This window comes from Balaenoptera acutorostrata, chromosome 3 (genome assembly GCF_949987535.1).
Source record: "Balaenoptera acutorostrata chromosome 3, mBalAcu1.1, whole genome shotgun sequence".
Taxonomy (NCBI): Eukaryota; Metazoa; Chordata; class Mammalia; order Artiodactyla; family Balaenopteridae; genus Balaenoptera; species Balaenoptera acutorostrata.
This window is the reverse complement of record NC_080066.1, coordinates 3,620,931-3,641,118: the sequence shown is the minus strand read 5'-3', so window position 1 is coordinate 3,641,118 and position 20,188 is coordinate 3,620,931. Positions and strand designations below refer to the sequence as shown.

At 36.9% G+C, this 20,188-nt stretch overlaps 1 protein-coding gene across 8 annotated transcripts in view; it reads left to right on the top strand.

Annotated features, from left to right (window-relative positions):
* ARHGAP12 (Rho GTPase activating protein 12) overlaps positions 1-20,188 on the top strand; it is a 113,040-nt gene that overhangs the window by 78,847 nt on the left and 14,005 nt on the right. For 6 of the 8 annotated variants that reach the window (XM_057543076.1, XM_057543072.1, XM_057543070.1 and 3 more), the window contains 4 exons: positions 2,340-2,414; positions 9,397-9,458; positions 13,853-13,934; positions 19,695-19,796. In XM_057543076.1, the coding sequence (XP_057399059.1) occupies positions 2,340-2,414; positions 9,397-9,458; positions 13,853-13,934; positions 19,695-19,796 (321 nt within the window). The remainder of the gene's footprint in view (positions 1-2,339; positions 2,415-9,396; positions 9,459-13,852; positions 13,935-19,694; positions 19,797-20,188) is intronic. The other 2 variants (XM_057543071.1, XM_057543074.1) reach the window with 1 other exon arrangement.

The window sequence follows — 20,188 nt, the reverse complement described above, 5'->3', positions numbered from 1 at the left end:
AGTTCATTCAGGTTTTTCATAAGCGCTTGTGGGAAAACCCGAACGAACTTTTTGGCCAACCCAATATACTAGCATTGAGGTTAACCTGTGTAGGTAAGAGTCCTAGAGATTTTAATAGAAAAATTCATTTAACTCCAAGAACCAGATTACAGTTCAGTGTATACAGAAAGCGCCTACTGTATGTAATGAAAGCTCTAGTGCAAAAGCCGTTGTTGAGCCAACTCTACTGCCTCTTCGTACTAGAACAAAAAGGATGGTTATTTTAGTGATGTAGACTTAAAATTTGTTACTCCCTTACAGTCTTTCTTGAGATTCATTTTCAGTCTATTATTAGAATAACCTGCATGAAGTTCTTATTATACATTCTTTTTCATCTAATTGTTTCAGCCTGTGATAACATGATTTTCTTGAGACCAGAGCTCTTCTTATTTTTGGTAGACATGTCTTCCTCCGCCACTTTTATAAATGGAGTCATAGATAGCTACTTCACCAAGTAAACTCTTCTATTTATCATCACACAGTATACACGTTTTTAAGATTTGAGATTGTAAAAGAGAGACTATACCAGAACAAACCAGCTGACTAATATATATGGGTGAAATGCGTATAACTTGAAAGGTAATCAGAGAAACCTAATACTATGTAGCGAATGTCGTTATGATGATATGGATTCTAATTCAGTTGCCAGACGACCTTGGTGGAGCTAGGTGTGTGTGCGTGTGTGTGCGTGTGTGTGTGTATGGATACATCTGTTTGTTTCTGCCTATGTATGATTTTTACTAAAACCTGCTGCTTGTAGACATTTAAGATGTATTTATATATGCATATACATTTATAAGTATACATAAACAAATGTGTAAATGTAAAATTGTTTGTTTATAATAATTATAATTGTTGTGTTTACATTATTACTCCATTTGCTATGGTTTTCATTTCTGTAGGACTGATACCATGAAAAATAAGTTATAATTACCATTCATTTTATTCAGTTACTTATTTTCTAGTTTATGGGTCATCAAATCTTTCCTCTTTTTCTCAGAGTGTTTTCATATTAGACACCTTTAGAAGTCAAGAAATTGAAAAGTAAAACATCTGAAGCTGTTAGAAAAAATACTTAAATGAGGCTAAACTGATATTTGGACATTAAATGTAGTTAATTTTTATAAAGATATAGTTGATAATGATTTTAATGTTTTCTCCATTTATAGTGTAGGTCTTGGATTTTAAGGTTGTTACCTTCAAGGATTTTCCCTGTACAGTTTCACTGCTACCTGGTTTCTGTATTTATGAATTGTACAGGATATAAACCTGAAGACTTTTTTTCTAAGTGAATGGATTTTATTAATGGTTTTTTGTATTGTGATTTAGTACAAATTCCCAGGCTTATCAACAGTACGTTATCCAGTTTCATAAGTATAGTAAAGTAGATGATACAGATGTGAAGATGAATGTCCAAGTAAATTATTTGGTTTTATAGGAAAAATAACAATAGACATTGGCATATGATTTTCCTAATTCTCTTTTCCTGAAATTATTCAAAGCTTCTAGGAGAACAGAGAAAAATAGAGCTTGGCTGTTGGTACCAAAAAATGTTTTTTTCAGTCTTATCCTCCGTGAATAGTTTTACAAATATCTGAGGTAGAAATCACATACCATGTTTTAATATTGACAAAGCAGAATTGCTTTAAAAATGCACATTATTGGTTTGTTCTTATTATATATTCTTGTAGGCTTAGACATTAAAATATTTCTTTTTTTTTCCTGGTGAGTTATTAATCTGTAAATCTGAGGTTTCTTCTTTGCATTTTAAACAATCTTGCTTATTTCTAATAATTGGAAAGTTCGCTATAAATTACATTAAATATTAAGAGCAATTTAATTTAATTTCTTAATACAAGTTCTCATTCTGGCAGTTGCCAAGTAGTTCCTGTGACTATTCCTTGCCTAATCCTACCAGGATTCATACCAAGAGCACGTTAGTATGGTGACTGTTACATTTTTATCCGTAAGTGTTCAGATTTTACTTATTTTAAATATGGTTAATTTAAGCTCATGCAACATCATGATTTTAAGGCAACATGCATCATTTCTTTTGAATAATTACGTATGCGGTATTTAAATTTACTGTAATTGGTATAAAATATGCCATATTTCATAAACTTTATGACATCTGTAGTTTTCACATCTGTACCATATTAGTTTCATAGCTGAATATAGAAGGGAAATAACTAGGAAAAAATTTTTCTTAGCCTCTGTTATTAAGCTTTCCCACTGTGAGTAGAGGGAGAAATATAATTATATGAAATAGAGTAACATTTTTCATTACTTATTTCTTGTAGGAATCTCCAACTGCCTCAAAACCCTGCTATCCTGAAAATGAGTCTTCTCCCTCTTCACCAAAGAACCAAGATACAGTTAGTATGATAGCAGCATATAGATAATATAGTCCAATTATTTCAATCAATTTCAGTAAATTAATTTTCTCTAAGTGTAATGTTTAAAAATATCTCTTGGGCTTCTATTAAATTTCATTGGTCTTTCAAAAAATAATCAGATAATAGGTTTAAATTAAAAGTCAGATTTTATTGATTTAAAAATTCCCCCTTTTATGCAAAATATGGTATCTTCGTGATCAACTTGTATACCATATTTGTAAGCAGTGAATTTATGTTTGGCTTTTAAACATAAATATAAAAATCCCTGGAGAATACTGTCAAATTACACTTTACCCTTCCTTCCTCAGGCCAGCAGTCCAAAGGTAAGAATCATTTCCCTCCTTCTTAACGAGCTTAGATACCTTTTTTTCCCCGCTCAGCTGTCAAGTGCATTGCCCAGCCTAGGCCAGGTAATATTGGTGATACAGTGACTTCTCTTTAGTTATTCATTCATTCATTCATTCATTCATTTATTTATTTGCTGCGTTGGGTCTTCATTGCTGCATGCAGGCTTTCTCTAGTTGTGGTGAGCGGGGGCTACTCTTCGTTACGGTGCGCGGACTTCTCATTGCGGTGGCTTCTCGTCGTGGAGCACAGGTTCTAGGTGCTTGGGCTTCAGTAGTTGTGGCACGCGGGCTCAGTAGTTGTGGCGCACGGGCTTAGTTGCTCCGCAGCATGTGGGATCTTCCCGGACCAGGGCTCGAGCCCGTGTGCCCTGCATTGGCAGGCGGATTCTTAACCACTGCGCCACCAGGGAAGCCCTTCTCTTTAGTCATAGCCTTGGAGGAATTCTCCTTGGTCTCGGTGTTTGCAGCTCCCCCCTGTCCCCAGGTCTTCCCTGTGACTTGCTCCTCCTGCTCGTCCCCTCCAGTGGCTCTCCTTTCCGTTTAGCAGGAGGACTCAACTTTGTGACGAGGTCTGCAGCACGGCGCCTGTCCCAGGTCCTCGTCCCCCCTCCTTGCCCCCCCTTGCGTGTTCTCCTGCAGCCCCGCTGCTCTCCTCTCTGCAAAGGAGCCTGTTCTTCAGCTCCAGGCCCTTCACGCCCTGAAACCCGTCTCCCCCCACGTCTTTGCCTGGTCAACTTCTGGTCATTCCTTAGAGCTTGGTTCAGACTCGGAATTTTCCTCAGATCCTCTAGATTTGGTCAGGTTTCCCAGTGATACTCTTAATAACATTTAATTATATGTTATTTGATTCCATAAAATCGAGTAACTCTTCTCATTTCCTATTTCTTGTAGGAACTTCCAACCCTCAGTTAATGTCTTCCCCACTAGACAAGGGAAAGACTCCTTAGAGCAGGGCCAGGGTAACCCCAGCGCCATAGAGCAGCTGTTCTGTGGAGTTCTGCCGAAATGAAGAAATGAAACTTTTAAAGCTTTCCAGAAGGCAAACTTTTATTGTTACTTCCTTAATTTTAAGAAACTATAGTAGACTCTTGGTTATTAGGATACTTCTGAATTTCTACAGGCACAGGTTTTTCACAGATGCTCTTTTCTCCATCCCCTGAGCAAATCAGGTCTTCTGGTTCCCATCACGTGTTGTCCAGCGGTCCTGCTGACATCGCTCGGGCGGGTTCCCTGCCCACCATGGTCCTCAGCCTCTCTGCACCTACACTTAATCTTGTGCTGACCAGTGGGTGACCCCTTAGGGCCTGCCCACGCTCACCTCGGCATAATAACAGCTCTTCTTTTTCTCTGAGCTCTCAAGTCACTGATGGCATTAATGGTGTGAAAGTTACCTCGTGTGCCCCTCAGCTCTCTGCTAAGGGTTTAAACTCTGAAGGGACTCAGAGAGAGAGGGGCTGCTTTCTAATAGTTTTTGTCTTTTGCATTATTTAACACAGTCCTGGGTGCATGAACATTAAATAAAGATCAAAGTGAACATGATTTTAGTGGTTTTGTCAGGATTTCCTGTGTGAATGTAAGGTGCTATTACCGCAGTATTCTTAATCTATCCATCCACCTAGAAAAGAAGCAGAAACCCTTTTTAACTTATTTTAAATATGGGTAATACGTAACTTCTGAGAAGACCTTTTATAAATTATTTACATTTTGGTAAAAGGGAATTTCTCGGTAATCCTGGAAACATGAGTTTATAAGTGTTCGCATGGGAGTTACAAAGGACGGTTTGCAAGTTATTTCCCCGGGCAGTTACCCCTTCCTCAAGAGCTTGCCGGTCACCTGACCACCCCGGACTCGGGGTCCCCTCTCATGGCCACGGCAGGGAACTGCATCAGCAGGATTGCGTTTCGTTCTTCATTCGCCTTCAGGTGGAAGACAGGAGCAGCTCTGTTAATGTTGCCGATGCAGCTCTGTTTCGCTGTAAGTGTGCAGCGTCCTCCCCCCCAAGCCCCGGTCTGGCCCCCCAGGCTTCTGCTCCCCGGAGCCCCTTCTTTCCTCCTGCAGCCTCTGCCCCCTCTTCTCTACGTGCCCTGTTTGAACGGAGTCTTTTGCCTGCCTTTCCCACTCTTGCCCAGTTAATACAAGCAGATTTTTTTCTTTAGTTCTTTGTGAGTTAAAATCTGGTTGGTGTAAAGCCTTAGTGGTAAGAAAAAGAAACTGACATCGTAATCAGTGTTAGTTACCTGATGGCATCTTTAAATCTCTGCAGATTGCCTATTGACCTCTTGAATCTCTCTTTTTTTATTAAAACCGTATTGAAATATGACTAACGTACTACACCGTTCACCCGTTTGAAGTATACAGTTCAGTGGTTTCTAGTATGTTCGGATAAGTGCACCCATCAGGACAGTCATTTTAGACCATCTTCATCACTTCGAAAAGAAGTACTCGTTGCTGTCACCCCTCTACTTCCACATCCCATCAAGCCTTAAGCAGCCAGTAATGTGCTTTCTATCTCACGAGATCTGCCTCTTCTGGACACTTCACATGAGTAGAGTCATAGAATACATGGTCTTGTCTGACAGGCTTTGTTCACGCAGCATAGGATGTTTTCATTCAGTCTCCTCTAATCAAACCAGACTAAAATTTCATCCCTTAATATAAATTTTAAACATGTTCATTTTTTCTTGTTGTATTTCCAATTTTCAAATGCATTGTTATTTTTCATAGTCACTTCAAGTCCTTTTTTGAAATAGGTAGTGTATACATTTTTTTAAAATTGGTATTTCTCTAAAATCTGACTGCAACATGGATTAAACAGGATTTTGTAGGCTGATCTGAGAACCTCATTCTATTTGTCCCAATGTGCCTATAAGGATGTGCATTTTAAAGTTCTCATTTACTGAATACTGAATACAATTTTAAGTATATAATTTGGAAACTTGAGCTTTTGACCTTGTGTTTCCAATTATGGTATTAAAATGCTTTACTCACTTTGGAGAAAAGGACATTTCAACACGTTCATTACCAAAAGTGTTTAGTGGACAAATAGGCTAATTTTTTTTCATTGAATATTACTATTCTAAAGCCTTTTTTAAAAACATGATTTAAACAATTTTTTATAACACTGGTTCTTTAAACATTTTTTTAAATTGAGGTGAAATTCACATAACATAAAATTAGCCATTAACTATTTTATAGTATATAGTTCAGTGGCTTTAGTGTATTTACAATGTGTGTAGCTGTCACTCCTGCCAGTTTCAGGACACTTTCATCACCTCAGAGGGAGACCCCTACCATTAAAGAGTCATTGCACCTTTCCCCACCTCTTCTCCCCTCCCCATGGCAACCTCTAGTTTGAAGGTGTGTATGGATTTACCTGCTCTGGAAGTTTTATCACACTGGTTCTTTTTCAACATTATATCACAGGGCAAGGTTACTCACTCTGTATAGAAAGAATCTTTTTATTACATGATTATAACATGATTAACTGAAGGTAAGGATTTTAATGGGAGGTATTGACTTTGATATATAATAATTATTAACCAAAATTGGGAAATGCTTATCTTACTAAATGAATGTAAGATCAATTAGAAATTCTGGAGCCTGCAAAGTGATTATGAACCTGTGGAAGTTTTCCCAGATTACTCAATAGAACTGACATTTTATTGTTTTCTTGCCTTAATTAGGATAGGACAATCTTACTACAATATTTTTGGTTAAAATTTAACTATATTTTGCCAGTTCATATTAAAACATTCCTGCTTATTTTCAACACGAAGTTTCCTTTGGAGTATCGACATATTTAGACTAAGAAGTATTCATGTGTGAGTATGGGCAGTTTTTACAGGACGTAACAAGGTATTTTTATGAAGTTATTTTAGTAAGCTACACAAAAACATTGGTTGACATTGAATCATATTAAGTAGAGAAAAGTATACCAAACAGTATGAAATAATAATCTGCCTAAATTTCCCCCTGAAATCTACACCTGTATAGCCAAACCTATATCTGCCTGCTTGTCACTTTTATGTCCAATTCAGAACTTCAGTGTTTAAGAGTTAAAGCTTTATTTTCTCCATCACTGACCTTCTCTTACATTTCTTGGTAGTGTGATAGCACGGCTGCTTTGTTGGTTAATTACTTCAGCAAACGTGTTGAGCCCCGGCCCCATGCTAGCCGCTGTGCTGGGCGCTGTCATACATGGTGAGCACAGCAGATGTGGTCCCAACGCAAAGCCTGACAGCAGGTGGCGAATAAATAATATGTAATTGTGCTCTGCATTAGGTGCGACGAAGGAAACAAACTGGGGGCCGTCGTCAGTCATTGGAGGGCGGAGGAGCTCCTACCGGAGGGGTCGGGGGCGGCTTCTCTAAAGATTGTCGTCGCAGCTGAGGGCCCCCAGCTACCCAGCTGCTCAGGCTGGGAGTCTCCCCGATCTTGCCTCTTACCTCCCATCCCGTCTTGTCCCTGTCAGTTCTGTCTTCCGATTCGCTCTCACGTATGGCCTCTCTTCACCCTCTCACGGCCTCTCCCTGGGCCAGGCCGCCAGCACCTCTTGCACTGATAGGAATTATCAGAATAGCGTTCCGGTGGCTGTGCGTCACCTGCTCCTGCCTCACTCTTTCCACTGCCCCCTCTCTCTTGCTGCTGTTCCCCTGCACCCCGTACGCTGAGGGAACTTAAGCCTCGTAGAGATGATGCTCTTCCAGCGTCTGTGCCTTTACCCGTCTGTTGTTTCTGTCTGGCCGACTCCTGTTCCTCACTTCTGGCTCAGGGTCTCCGGGAAGCTTCTCTTCCTCCCTACTCCCCTCTCAGGTGGAGTTAAGGATGCCTTCCTCAGAGCACTTCTCACACCACATGGTCATGGTCATTGCATTGGTACATTTTGGACGTGGCACATTGTGTTCTTATTTTATGTTCACGTTAGAGTGCTTACTACTTAGAGCATTAGTGCTTGGGTCTTGATCCCTGTGAGAACTTAATGAGAGCTCTGGGCCTTTCCCTTGATTGATGCGTGTACATGCATGATTATGTGCAGTGTTAGTCCATCCACGACCCAGGTAAGAATCCCTGATCCAGAGTGTCTCTTTCCCCTTTAGGCTTTGGCCGTCTGTCACTGCTGCTGTCCCTTGCATTTTTCTTCCTGTTTGGATGCTGGCATTTCCTTCCTGTCTCGGCTGTTTCACCCTGCATAGTTCCAGCTTTGGTGTTGTTTAATAGACTTACTCCCACCTCTGCCCTTCCAGCGCCTGTGCTCACATCACCAGCGCCCATCCTCCCAGATTAATGTGACTTAGTTCCTGGATCGTTGAAAGGTTTTCTTTCCCTCTCTGCTTCTGATGGTAAATTGGGAAAGTTCTTACGTAACGTCCTGTGCATACTTATCACCGTGTCATTGATGTTTTTATTGAGAGGCAACAGAGAGCTCTTATGAAACGTATCAGGCTTGCATATCTAAGGAGATCCAACCTAAGCTTTGTGAAAAAATTATAGTAATATGGATGTTTCCCAAGTTCCCAGTATAACAAAAGTGAATAGCATAATAGTTTGTCAGCTTTGTCTATAGATGTGAGTTATTATCAGACCAGGCGAAACTTTCAAACATTATCTTTTAGACATTAGTGAGAAAATAATGCTATGTTTATCTCTCATACAAGAAAGAATTTTTTTTCTAATTAAAGTACATTGAGAAAATAGCTGAGGTAAATAGTTAGAAATAAATTCTGAATGGAGAATATTTTTTCCTGTATGTGTGTGTATTGTGTGTGTGTGTTTTAATTGAAGTAAAATTGACTGCTTTGTCGTTCTCATACAGTGCTCACTAATGGATGATTGCTGTAGGCACAAACTCATTTTGATTAAATTCATTTGACTGTAGAAGGCTAGAGCAATGAGAAAGTGCTTCTTCACTTCCACCTGGAAGAATTTTAAGATAACATTTAACTTGAGCACAGTGACTTTTGCCTTCCTAGGGTTTGATGATAAAGCTGTGTTGCTGTTTTTTACATCAGCTGACTAATAGATCTAGTTCGTCCAGAGCCCAATTTGCCATCTGATAATATGTTTAATGAAGTACATATTGAATTCTTTATGCCACATTAAGGCCAGTTCTATGCATAGTGCCACTTACTTTTAAGTAATTTATTACAGTCACTGCATTTGTTCTACCTACTTATTTTCACATTCTGATAAAGTAGCTTAGTATCTTAAATAATTTTCAGACTATACTGTTGTAAAATGACAGCAAAGTAAACAGTTCCTTTTTTGTGGTATTTATAGCATCGTATCACTTGCTTTGAACAGGAAGTCATAAATCATTTTTCCAGTGCTGACTTGTAGCATTCATATGGAAATTTAATTTGATTTCACCTTATGGCTGCTATTACTTGAGAAGACCAAGTGTTTAATTACAAAAATAACTGAAAAAAACTTTACAGACATATTAAGAAATTATATTCTTAAGGTAGTCTAGAACTAACCATATTACACACTGACTGATCTTTTCTTTTAAGCTAATATTTAGAGTACCAGATCATTTTGATTCAGTCCTATGTAAGAATTTGGACCTCATTGTATGAATGATCTATAAACAGTAATACCTCTGTTCCATATCATAGGGTCAAGAGAAATATGGATTATTAAATGTAACAAAAATTACTGAAAATGGGAAAAAGGTTCGGTAAGTACACAGATCATTAATGTTCTCACATGTTTCATCTGATTGATATAAATAAAAACAATATAATTATATTCTAGTAGAAGTGATTAACAGGTTCAAAGAATTTCAAATGTATTTTCTAATATCATGTATATAAGATTGTCAGGAAGTAGAGGAAAATTTTTCTTTGCCTTGACGTATTTCTTAAGGTAAGATTAAATTCAGAGGTGATAAGGCAGAGGATTCTGAGCAGGCATTAGCTTTATTAAAAATTTTTTTCAGTAAGTAATAAATGCACATGACAAAATACAAACGTACACAAAACATGTAGTCAAAAGTCAATCACCAGCCATCAGTTTCCCTCCCCAGAGGTAACCAGTTATGTCTAGTGAGATGTACTGTCTTCCTCCAGAGATAGAAAATAGATATATTTATATGTGCATAGATTAAATTTTTTTTAACACAGTCTTTTAACAGTTTATCTTGGAGATTGTGCTATTTCATTGCATGTACAGCTGGCACGTAGTTTTTAACTGCTGCATAGTTGTATGTTGTATGGTTGCATCGTAGTTTATTTAACTGTTATTTATTTGAAAGTATGTAAATATACCTGTCTATTGGTAGACATTTAGGATGTTTCCATTTTTTGCTATTACAAACAGTATTACCCTCCGTGTCTTGCACAGTTCATTTTGCAAGTATGTAGATATGCCTGTAGAACATATTTTATGAAAGTGGAATTGCTAGGCCATATGCAGTTGGTCATTTTCATACAATTCCAAATTGTGCCCTAAGGCCCTCAGTCAGTTCCAACCTCAGGAGCCTTGGATTTCTCCATGCCTTTGCCCATTCAGTATGTTGTCAAACTCTTTGATCTTTGCTAATAGAGATTTGAGAGAAAATGGTATTTTTATTTGTGTTTCTTTTTAGTGGGGTAGAGTACCACAAGCCATTTATATTTCTTTGTTGTTGTTGTTGTTGAATTATCAGTTTAGACCCTTTGTCTCTTATTCTGTTGGGTTGTTGGGTTTTTTTGGTTAATAAATTAAGGAAATTAACTCTTTGTAAGATAAGTTGCATTTTCCCCAGTTTTAAAAAACTGCTGAAATGCTATGGTTTTATAGCCAAAGTGAGATCAGTCTGTTGTTTAAGAAAGAGTTTAAAATTTACATGTAGTTGAGTTTTTAAGATTTGCTTTAATTGAACTGTCTTTGTCAGATTTTGGTACTTGGAAGTTTTTCTTTTAAGTGCTTTAAAATAGTTATACAAATACTGCAATTATCTGTTCCTGAAGCTGTTCCTTGGTAGAAGTCATGTGAATTGGATCTTTTTTTCTTTTCTCCCTTTTGGGCGTATGTAGTGCAGATAGGTCTTTGGCCACTTGCCGTTTTCATTGTTGTCATTTTTCCTGTGATAATTAGTTTTTTAGATTTTCTACTTATTTTGGAATACTTTTTGGAATACTTTTCCTAGGAATATCATCCATTTCATTACATTCAAATTTATTTATATAGAGCTGAGCACAGTGGTGTTTTAATTTCCTGTATTTTAGTGTTTATCAAACATTTTGCTCTGAGGACCTCTTTAAACTCTTAAAAATTATTGGTTAGTGCAAAGAACTTTTGTCTATATAGTTTGTCTAGAATTATTTACTGTAAGAAATTTTAAGAATCTCTATTAACTCTTTTAAAACTAATAACCTGTTACATGTTAACATGAATAACATCTTTTATGAAGAAAACCCCCTGTATTTTCTAATGCAGAAAACTTCCATGAGAAGTGTGGCATTGTTTTATGTTTTCAGAAATCTTTACTATTTGGCTTAATGGAAGACACCTGGATTCTCATCTCTGCTTGCAGTCAGTCTGTTGCGACATATTATTTTGGTTGAAGTATATAAAGAAAATGCTCCTTTACATAGATAAAGTTGGAAAAGGGAGGAATATTTTAATAGCCTTCTCAGATAATTGTGCGTATTTTTCTGCTACACCAAAACGCCAAAAATGTTAGTTGCAATGAAGATTCTGAAAAACTATCCTTGAATTTTCAGTACTGAGTTACATTAAAATCCATGGGTCTGTGTTGCCTTGTGAATGAACCTTTACCTATACATAATTTTGTAGCATCTTGTAGGTCATTTGGAAAACACTGGTTTACTAAGTTTGCCCATTTTTCAAATGTTGGCACATTTTATTTTATAATATCAAAGAATCATAAATCAGTAATATCATCATCAAAGTCAGTAAGTTTTGGAAGATTGTCAACCTCACGGTGGCAGATGTTCCAAGTTTTCCAAAATTCTGCTTTCTGTTTGAAAGCTTTAATTTTTTTTTTTTTAATTTTTATTTATTTATTTATTTATTTATTTATTTATGGCTGTGTTGGGTCTTCATTTCTGTGCGAGGGCTTTCTCTAGTTGCGGCAAGCGGAGGCCGCTCTTCATCGCGGTGCGCGGGCCTCTCACTATCGCGGCCTCTCTTGTTGCGGAGCACAGGCTCCAGACGCGCAGGCTCAGTAGTTGTGGCTCACGGGCCCAGTTGCTCCGTGGCATGTGGGATCTTCCCAGACCAGGGCTCGAACCCGTGTCCCCTGCATTGGCAGGCAGAGTCTCAACCACTGCGCCACCAGGGAAGCCCGAAAGCTTTAATTTGTTACTGTGAACATATACTATCATTTATTTTCCTTGAAATGAAAGGGTCACTTCATTTATTTTTGAGATAATGTCTACCTGCCAAGTAGTCAAGTCTAAATAATCACAGTATATCCGTCAGTTGTTTTATTCAGGAAAAAATTGGTTCCGTGAAAAAGGTATGACTAATTCTACCTGCAACTCAATATTTGGATACTGTCATTCATTCAGTATCCAAATATTCAATATTTGTTCTGAGATATACATTCTACAGTTTTTTTGATTTTGAAAATTAAACTCAAAAAGTTTATTTAAAGTGGAAATGCATATATATATATTTTTAAAGTGGGAATATATTTTAGCATTTTTCAGCATAGAGAAGTTAGATATTATCTAAAGAAATATAAGATTGAATATAAAATAAATTTACCAATGAAAATAAATCCTTCCAAAATATCTTGAGATCCACACAAAACAAAATAATAAAATAAAATGAAAATATAATAAAATGATGACAGAACAGGTACCAAACATATGTGTCATATCAGTATAAATAATGTAAATGCACTATATTCATCCATTGAAAGAAAAAGGTGCTCAGACTGAAACACAAAGCAAAACCCAATTCAATATTACATACAAAAGAGACATCTGAAAAATGATTCAGAAAAGTTAAAACAAATACAAAGGCATATCAAAGACATAAAAAGTAAAGCAGGAATAGGGATCTTAATAGCAGACAGGTTCAACTCAGGGGGAAGGCACTGAGCCTCTTTAAAACGATAAAGAACTGTGGATCAATCCACAGTGAAGATCTCATCATTAGAAATAGCCATTCACTGAGTAAGTAGTGTTAATGACCATAAGCAAAACAACAGGAAATAAAAGGAAAAATAGAGAGTCAGTAGGAGTGAACTTTATTTTGCTTTTCAAGTTCAAGTGGACATAAAAAGTCATAAAATAATCAAGTAGGTCTAATTGGTAGATATTAAATTCTACATTCTGAATATGGAGAATAAACCTTCTTTTGAGTGCCTATAAAGTTTTCACAAAACTGGCCATATGTTTGGCTGTAAGGTGAGCCTTAATAAATTCCTGTGGAAGATACATTTGACGTTCATTTTAGCCTGCCAGCAGTTATATTGCCTTATAGGGTAAACACTGGTTACCTCTGGAGAGGGGGTTGAAGGAGAAGAAATGGGGCCTTTTTCTGTATACATTTCTACGTTCAGAGTTTTGATGTAGTATGTGTGTTGATTTTGTAATTTAGGGAAGATTTTTTAAAAGCCTCATTTTAGTAATAGTAACCTTAGTTATCAACCAGCATGTAATTTATAAGATCTACCGCTTACCTGGTGTAGCCTTACTAGGGGAAGGAAGATAACTAAGAGATATGAAACAATCTGTATCTACAGAGAATGAGGTAAGATGAGCATGCTTGTCGAATTTTTAACTGTGAATAAGAATTCTTGCCAAATGCAGTGTTCAGTCCGTGGGACTCTAAATTAGTGCCCTTGATCACAGATGTGCTGGATCACCCCCAGTGCACATAGTTAGGTGTGTAGTTATTCTGATAACTTACAGCTCTCATTGACTTCATTTGTTTTGGGGCCGTTAAATGATTGTAATTTCCATTAGAATTATATCCCCCAATAAAAACAATTAGAATGTCAGTATGACTGTAAATTGTGGACAACATTGATAACAGCTAAGTAGGTTTTAAGTTTTTAAATTTGGTGGGAAAAACTGGATATGGAGCTTTAATTGGCCATCTTTATCATTACAGAAAGAACTGGTTGTCTTCTTGGGCCGTGTTGCAGGGTTCATCTTTACTGTTTACCAAAACTCAAGGAAGTAGCACAAGTTGGGTAAGTATTTCTTTTCTTTGGAGGCTTTCTACATTTAAACTATGTGGATGGTGTTGCACCTGAACTTCACGAAGTATTCCAGAGTCCTCCTAGCTACTGCTAGCTTGCAAATAAGAGTAAATGAGGTTTTCTTAAAGATGCATTTTGACTCACAAGAGAAAGAAAAGGGCTACTTAGAAAAGTCTGACTCATATTGTTAAAACCAACCAATTATATTTTATGCGTTGAACTGAAAGGTGGCCTTACTACTTGGGCATTAGAGAACAGATATATTTCTTGGTTTGTTTTCAGGATGCCAAAGCTTTCCTGTGTTTGTGACTTGGCTCTTTCAGATATTTAGTCAGAAAATAAGCAGTCATGTGACAAGCCCCACCTTGAATTGTGATCTGACCCTTGGATACTAGTCAGGTTTCCATGTCTATATATGATATCAGCCAGCTTTGAGAAGAAAAAGAAATGTCACCATTACTTGTGGGACTTTGAAGCTTTTCGTATATTTGAGTGTTTACTATCGTTACTCCTTGGTTATTTGTAATACAAATACCAAAAATTATAGTTTGTGACATATCATAATAGCTAACATTTTTTGAATGCTGAAAATGTATTAGGTCCTGTTCTAAGTGTAGAGGATAGTATATATATTATCCTCTTAACTCTGGGAGAGTACTGTTTATCATTCCCTCTCCCCCTGTTGGAGATGAGAAAACAGTTCAGTGCCTCGCTCAAGGTCTTACAGCTACTAAGTGACAGATCTGGGTACCATTTTGGCTCCAGAGTCCATGCTCTGGATATTTCCAAAAAGGTTTTAAAATGAAATTAGTCTAATGTTTTTAGTCTGCTTTATATCCTGCCTTAACCAGTATTTCTTACAATTACGGAGTTGATTTAAAATTAACAGGACCTATTGACTTTACGTTTGATAAAAGAGAAATCCATTTGTAAAATTCAAGCAAATTTTAGTCATCTACATTTACAGTGCAACCATGTAACATTGTTCTGAGCCAGGACTGCCACAGAGCATATTAGTCCTCTAATACTCTGATATGGCAACCCCAAAAATCTGCTGGATTGAGCACGAACGTGAACTTTCTGGAATGTTTCTTCCCTTTTGCTTCACTGATGCTTTGATTTGCTCTCTGGTCAGCCAGTACAGTGGAACTGACCTGTGATATGCTTTCCACATTAAAAGATTGAAATTTTTGTTTGACTTGTCTTAAAGTAAATTGATAATTATTTCTCCTTTTTCCCCTGAGGTGAAGCATATGGTACTTTTTTGTTTATATTAATGCATTTCTAGAAGAAGATGCAGTTAAATTTCTTCTTCCTACTCGTGGCTCAACTTTTATTTGAAACTGAGTGAAGTGAATGAAAGAAAAGGAATGGAGAAGCAATTAGAGATTAAAATAATAAAAAAGTTCCTGAAGAAAGCTGGATAATGGTCATTTGTTTGATAATTACTGACCCCTAAATATTGAAGGTTGTGGTATATACAGATAAAGCAAGTACATAGATCATTTTGGTAAGTGAGGCATCATTGAGGTAGGCAGATAATGTATGTGATTTAAAGAAAATGAAATTTTTTAAAAAATTTGAAGATGTTAAGTGAATACCCTGGCACAGAACCATTAGTACAGGCTGGTTGCATTTTATGAAGGTCTCTTGAAGACCTTACATAATTCAGAACTCATGATTAAAACTAATGCCGACACAGGGTGTGGGGTATTTCTGTTTATCAGCTAAAGTTGTGTTATTGCATTACCATGTGGTAATAGCAGAAGCGCAGCTTAAAATTCACTGAGCTAGCCAATTTTGAAATTGGAGAATTCTTAATGGAGTTTTAACTTTAGAGATTTACTCTTTGAATTTTTGCCTTTAAATGAAATTTTATTAATATGTTGTTAATAATACAGTACATTACGGTAATCATTTCAGGTTGGTATAATTAAATAAAATATAGTCACATGGTGTTTTATAGTCTTAAAAACTAAACAGATATGATAAAATGCTTGTTTATACAGTCAATTCTTAATTTTTATTTTATGGCTAATTAAAAAATCTCAAACTGCCTTGCTTTTTCTTCCCATATGTAACACATATTAAGGGAACGAAAACTAATTTAAGTGGCCTAAGTAAAAGCTAGTAAGATTATTCAAATAAAAAGTGTGTAAGTATGTGTAATATATTTTGGCATATACAACACTCATGAATATTAAAAATTGATGAAATATGCAAGATGCTTCTTAATTAACTCTGTAATTAGGATTGTTCAAAAAGGGTTTGAAAGAATCCTAGCTTTGTTTCCCTGCTCGGTCACCAGCTGGATCTTTCGTAGGTAAAATGTTATCCTGTTTATACAGTGAAATCACACCTAACCTGAGGCTAACACATAAGCTCAAAAGACAAAAATCACCTATAGTGAAAATTTCCCTTGAGTGTCTCTCAGGAAGATGCTGTGAGAAGTCAGTCTCTCGCAGAGCCAGTTTTTTCCTTTGATGTTAGAAGAGATTGCTCTTCCTTCAGTTGGGTTCAGATGGTTTGTTCCGGGGCCATGCTGGAGAAGTATGGTTCTTTACAGATTAGTTTCACACTTGGTGCAAAAACCTATACCGAGATCCACTGGAAGAAATAGCCAGTTCAAAGCTTACAGTCGACTCCAGGGCATATACTCATCGATGGGATGCTGGGCAAAATCATCCGTACTGTTTGAAGCTCTGTGTTTAGAAAACCATTCATGCTTTGTGTTTATTTTTGGTTGCATGGGTAGTAAAAACTGAGTAAATGAAATGTGCATATGCCACACGCAGCTCCACTCTAAGATAATTTTACACCAATGCTGTATCATCCAGAATCCAGCGAGCCTTTCCTTCTCCTTGGGATAGGTAGACATCACTTGTTTTCCGGAAAATATTAGTTATCTCCCGGGTTATTATATCAGTAACTTAAATTATACTTGCCCTTTTCTTACTTCCTTCACCTCATTTGTTCAGCAGACATAAAAGCCTGCTCTGTTCTGGGCCTGGTGTTAGGGTTGGGGGTTCAGAAGTAAGTAACGTGACCCCCGTCTTCAGAGCTTACACTGTAACAGGGGGACCAGCACGTGCACAGTCACAAGACGACACGACATACACTGTGTTCCTTGCAGATTTAAATACTCATATTCCTTGAGTATTTCAAAAGTCACCCCACAGATATTGGTAGTTGTTCAAATTCATTTATACGATGCTTTCAAATTTCTAAAAGTAGTGGCTTCTTTGGACCAGGTAATACTTTGTTGTGGGGACTGTCTTATGCATTGGGGGGTTCAGCAGGTAACGGCAGCACCCCACCTCCAACTGAAAGCGTCTCCAGACATTGCCAGACGTCCCCGAGTGGCAGAATCGCCTCTGGTTGAGATCCACTGTCCTAGAGGAAGGGGAGGGCAAGCTGGGTGGCAGGGCCTCTCCCAAGAGAGGACGCAGACAGGGACCAGAGGACGAGGCCCGCAGACCACAGGAGGGGCTCAGGGACTCCTCTCCATTCCCCCAAGGCTTCCATTGTGAGTATACGGGAGAACAAGTTAGCTTAAAGTAAGTTGTATGAAGCATTCATCTTAAAAATAAAACATGAATTTATAGAATAAATTCAGAAGTCAGAAAATACTCTGAGATAAATTCTAGGGCCTTTGAAAAATATTTTGGAGGTGCAGCTTGGCCTGTGTTACCTGCTTACAGAGTCCTATTTTTGTCCTCGCTGGTTCCGTTATGGTTTTCTCTTGTACGTCACTTTGCCATTGTGCACTGTGATGACATCGTCATTTTCTTCCCTTTCCCCATCAAGTCATTCTGCCGGCAGGGCTCAGTCTCTGAGCTCCTGCTCTCGCTGCTTTCTTCCTGGACAAACTCTGTCAGCCGCCGGCCTGCTGTCGCACATGTAAAATCTGCTCCTGTGTCTGCTGTCACTGTATGTGTTCTTGTTGCATGTCCTTTGCCACGGTCGTTCTGTTTTCTTTGCCATGAATGCATTGGAGCGATGATTACAGTAGAGAAAAGCAGGACTAGATTTTGAGGAATAATGGATAACAAACCCAAAATTTTGCCAACCACATTGAAGCATTTTTATAGCATTCCATGTCATGTGATTGTATTGATATTTGTATTTGGTTGCTATAACTTATTTGGTTGGCTACTTATATCTTACCTTATAGCTAACTATCTACAGAGCATGTCATGATGACAAGTTAAATTAAGTTGATTTCTATCATTTTGTTAAACGTGTCCATTTAAGTTTTGTGACTTTTGAGATATATCAAATTTGCTCAGAAAGTTGTCTGTACCCATCATAGCTTTATGATTAATTACATGTCTTTTGAATGACAGAAGGTACTAAGGAAGGCAAAGGCTTTGTAGAATTGTTGAAATTTTTGTTGTGAATTTTATTGTGATACCACTAATAAAATTCCATGAAATACCCTAAATTTTGTTTTGATTCCACTAATAAATTCCATATAATATCCCAAGTTTTGTTTAGTTATAACAAGTATACTATTTAAGCCCACACTGAAAAGATGAAGTAAACGGGAACAGATGAAGTCAAACCATGTATTAAATGTGAAACTACGAAGTAGTCATTAATGTTATGAATAGCGGTAAGTTATCACAAGATGGGGGGGTAAGATCCATTGCCAATGGCAAACATAATTTGAAAATATTTTCGCAAATAAAATTTCCTGTAACAAATCTTTATGACCTTAAAGATTACAATTCATCAGCCCTTAAAGATTTTAAAACCCCCAAACCCTACACTAACATAGGAATGCTATTTTCTATTCTCAGTTAACAGACTAAACAGAAATTTAAGTTATGATGGCAAGATACAGAGTAGGTCTATATTTAACATAAATGTTCTGATATTTTCTAATCTTTTCCTTATCTGGTTAACAAAATATAATAGCTAAGTGCGGCTTCTTCTCAAACCACCCATGTCAGCTGTTTTCCTCTTCTGTTCACGGTTCCTCATTAAATTGCTGAGGCTTTAGAGCACGTGGCTCTAGTTTTTATTTCTAGCAAAGGCTGAATAGAAGAACATGGGGCTTAGGATTTTGCTTTTACAAGTTATTGTTAGTTGTCGACAACATAAATAGTTGATAAGAAAATAACCCTTGAAAGCACAAAATCAGGTTTAGAGAATATTTATTAGGTGGAAAAGAACTTGGTTTTCTGTCAGATATTATTTATACGTATATAAGAATATTGCCTTTTGAACACATCATTTTACCTAGTCATAGATAGTTTAGAATAAATTCCAAAAAATAGAATTGCTCAGCCAAAGGATACATGTGTTTATAAATTTGTAAATATAGTATTAGCAATTTTTCTTCTCTAGGAGTTCCAATCTATATCCTACTTGCAAATGAGGGCCTATTACTCTGTAGCCTCACCAATGCATTGAACTTTTTTTGTTGTTTTTGCACTAATGGGTGAAAAAAGATTTTACTATGGCTTTATTTTGTATTTTTCTTATAATGATAGAGGTTGAGCCATTTTGTTTCCTTTTCTATGAACTATATAACTATATATATATATAACTATATATAATCATGTCTTACATTTTTCAATTTCAATTTAAAGTAGGAATTGTTATTTTATAATACAAAAAGAGAAGAGGAATTTGAGGTGACCACCTTTTTGATTTATTGTTAATATAAAATTGGCCTTATTCTTTTTGGATACACACATGTACATGAATATAACATAAAGGTTTTTCCTTTTTTCTAAAACGAAGTTTGGGAGTAATCAGTCCAAACCAGAGTTCACGGTGGACCTTAAGGGGGCGACGATTGAGATGGCTTCAAAGGATAAATCCAGCAAAAAGAATGTATTTGAGGTAATAAATTATTCTCTAAGTATAATCCACATTCTTGACCATAGTAATTTCATGTTCTGTTTTGAGTTATTTCGGGAAATGGTCTTTCAGTGTGACTAGTTAAGGCAAAGTTAGTCATTAAGTTACTTTGTATCATAATTTAAGGAAAAAAGCTGGTGTAAAGATCTGGCTTCATTTGCATAAATCATTGGATCTCAGACTATGTATTACAAGCCTTTGTCCCACAAGTTGTGCCTTTCCCCAGCAACAATAAAAGGGTGTGGTTCCCTTTGCCTACCAACTCTAATATTAAAAAGCAAATTAAAACCTTCCTATTTGTCATTAAAAGCCCACCACGGTAATACATGATCCTGTATCAGTTACTTATTGCTGCCTAACAGACCATCCCAAAA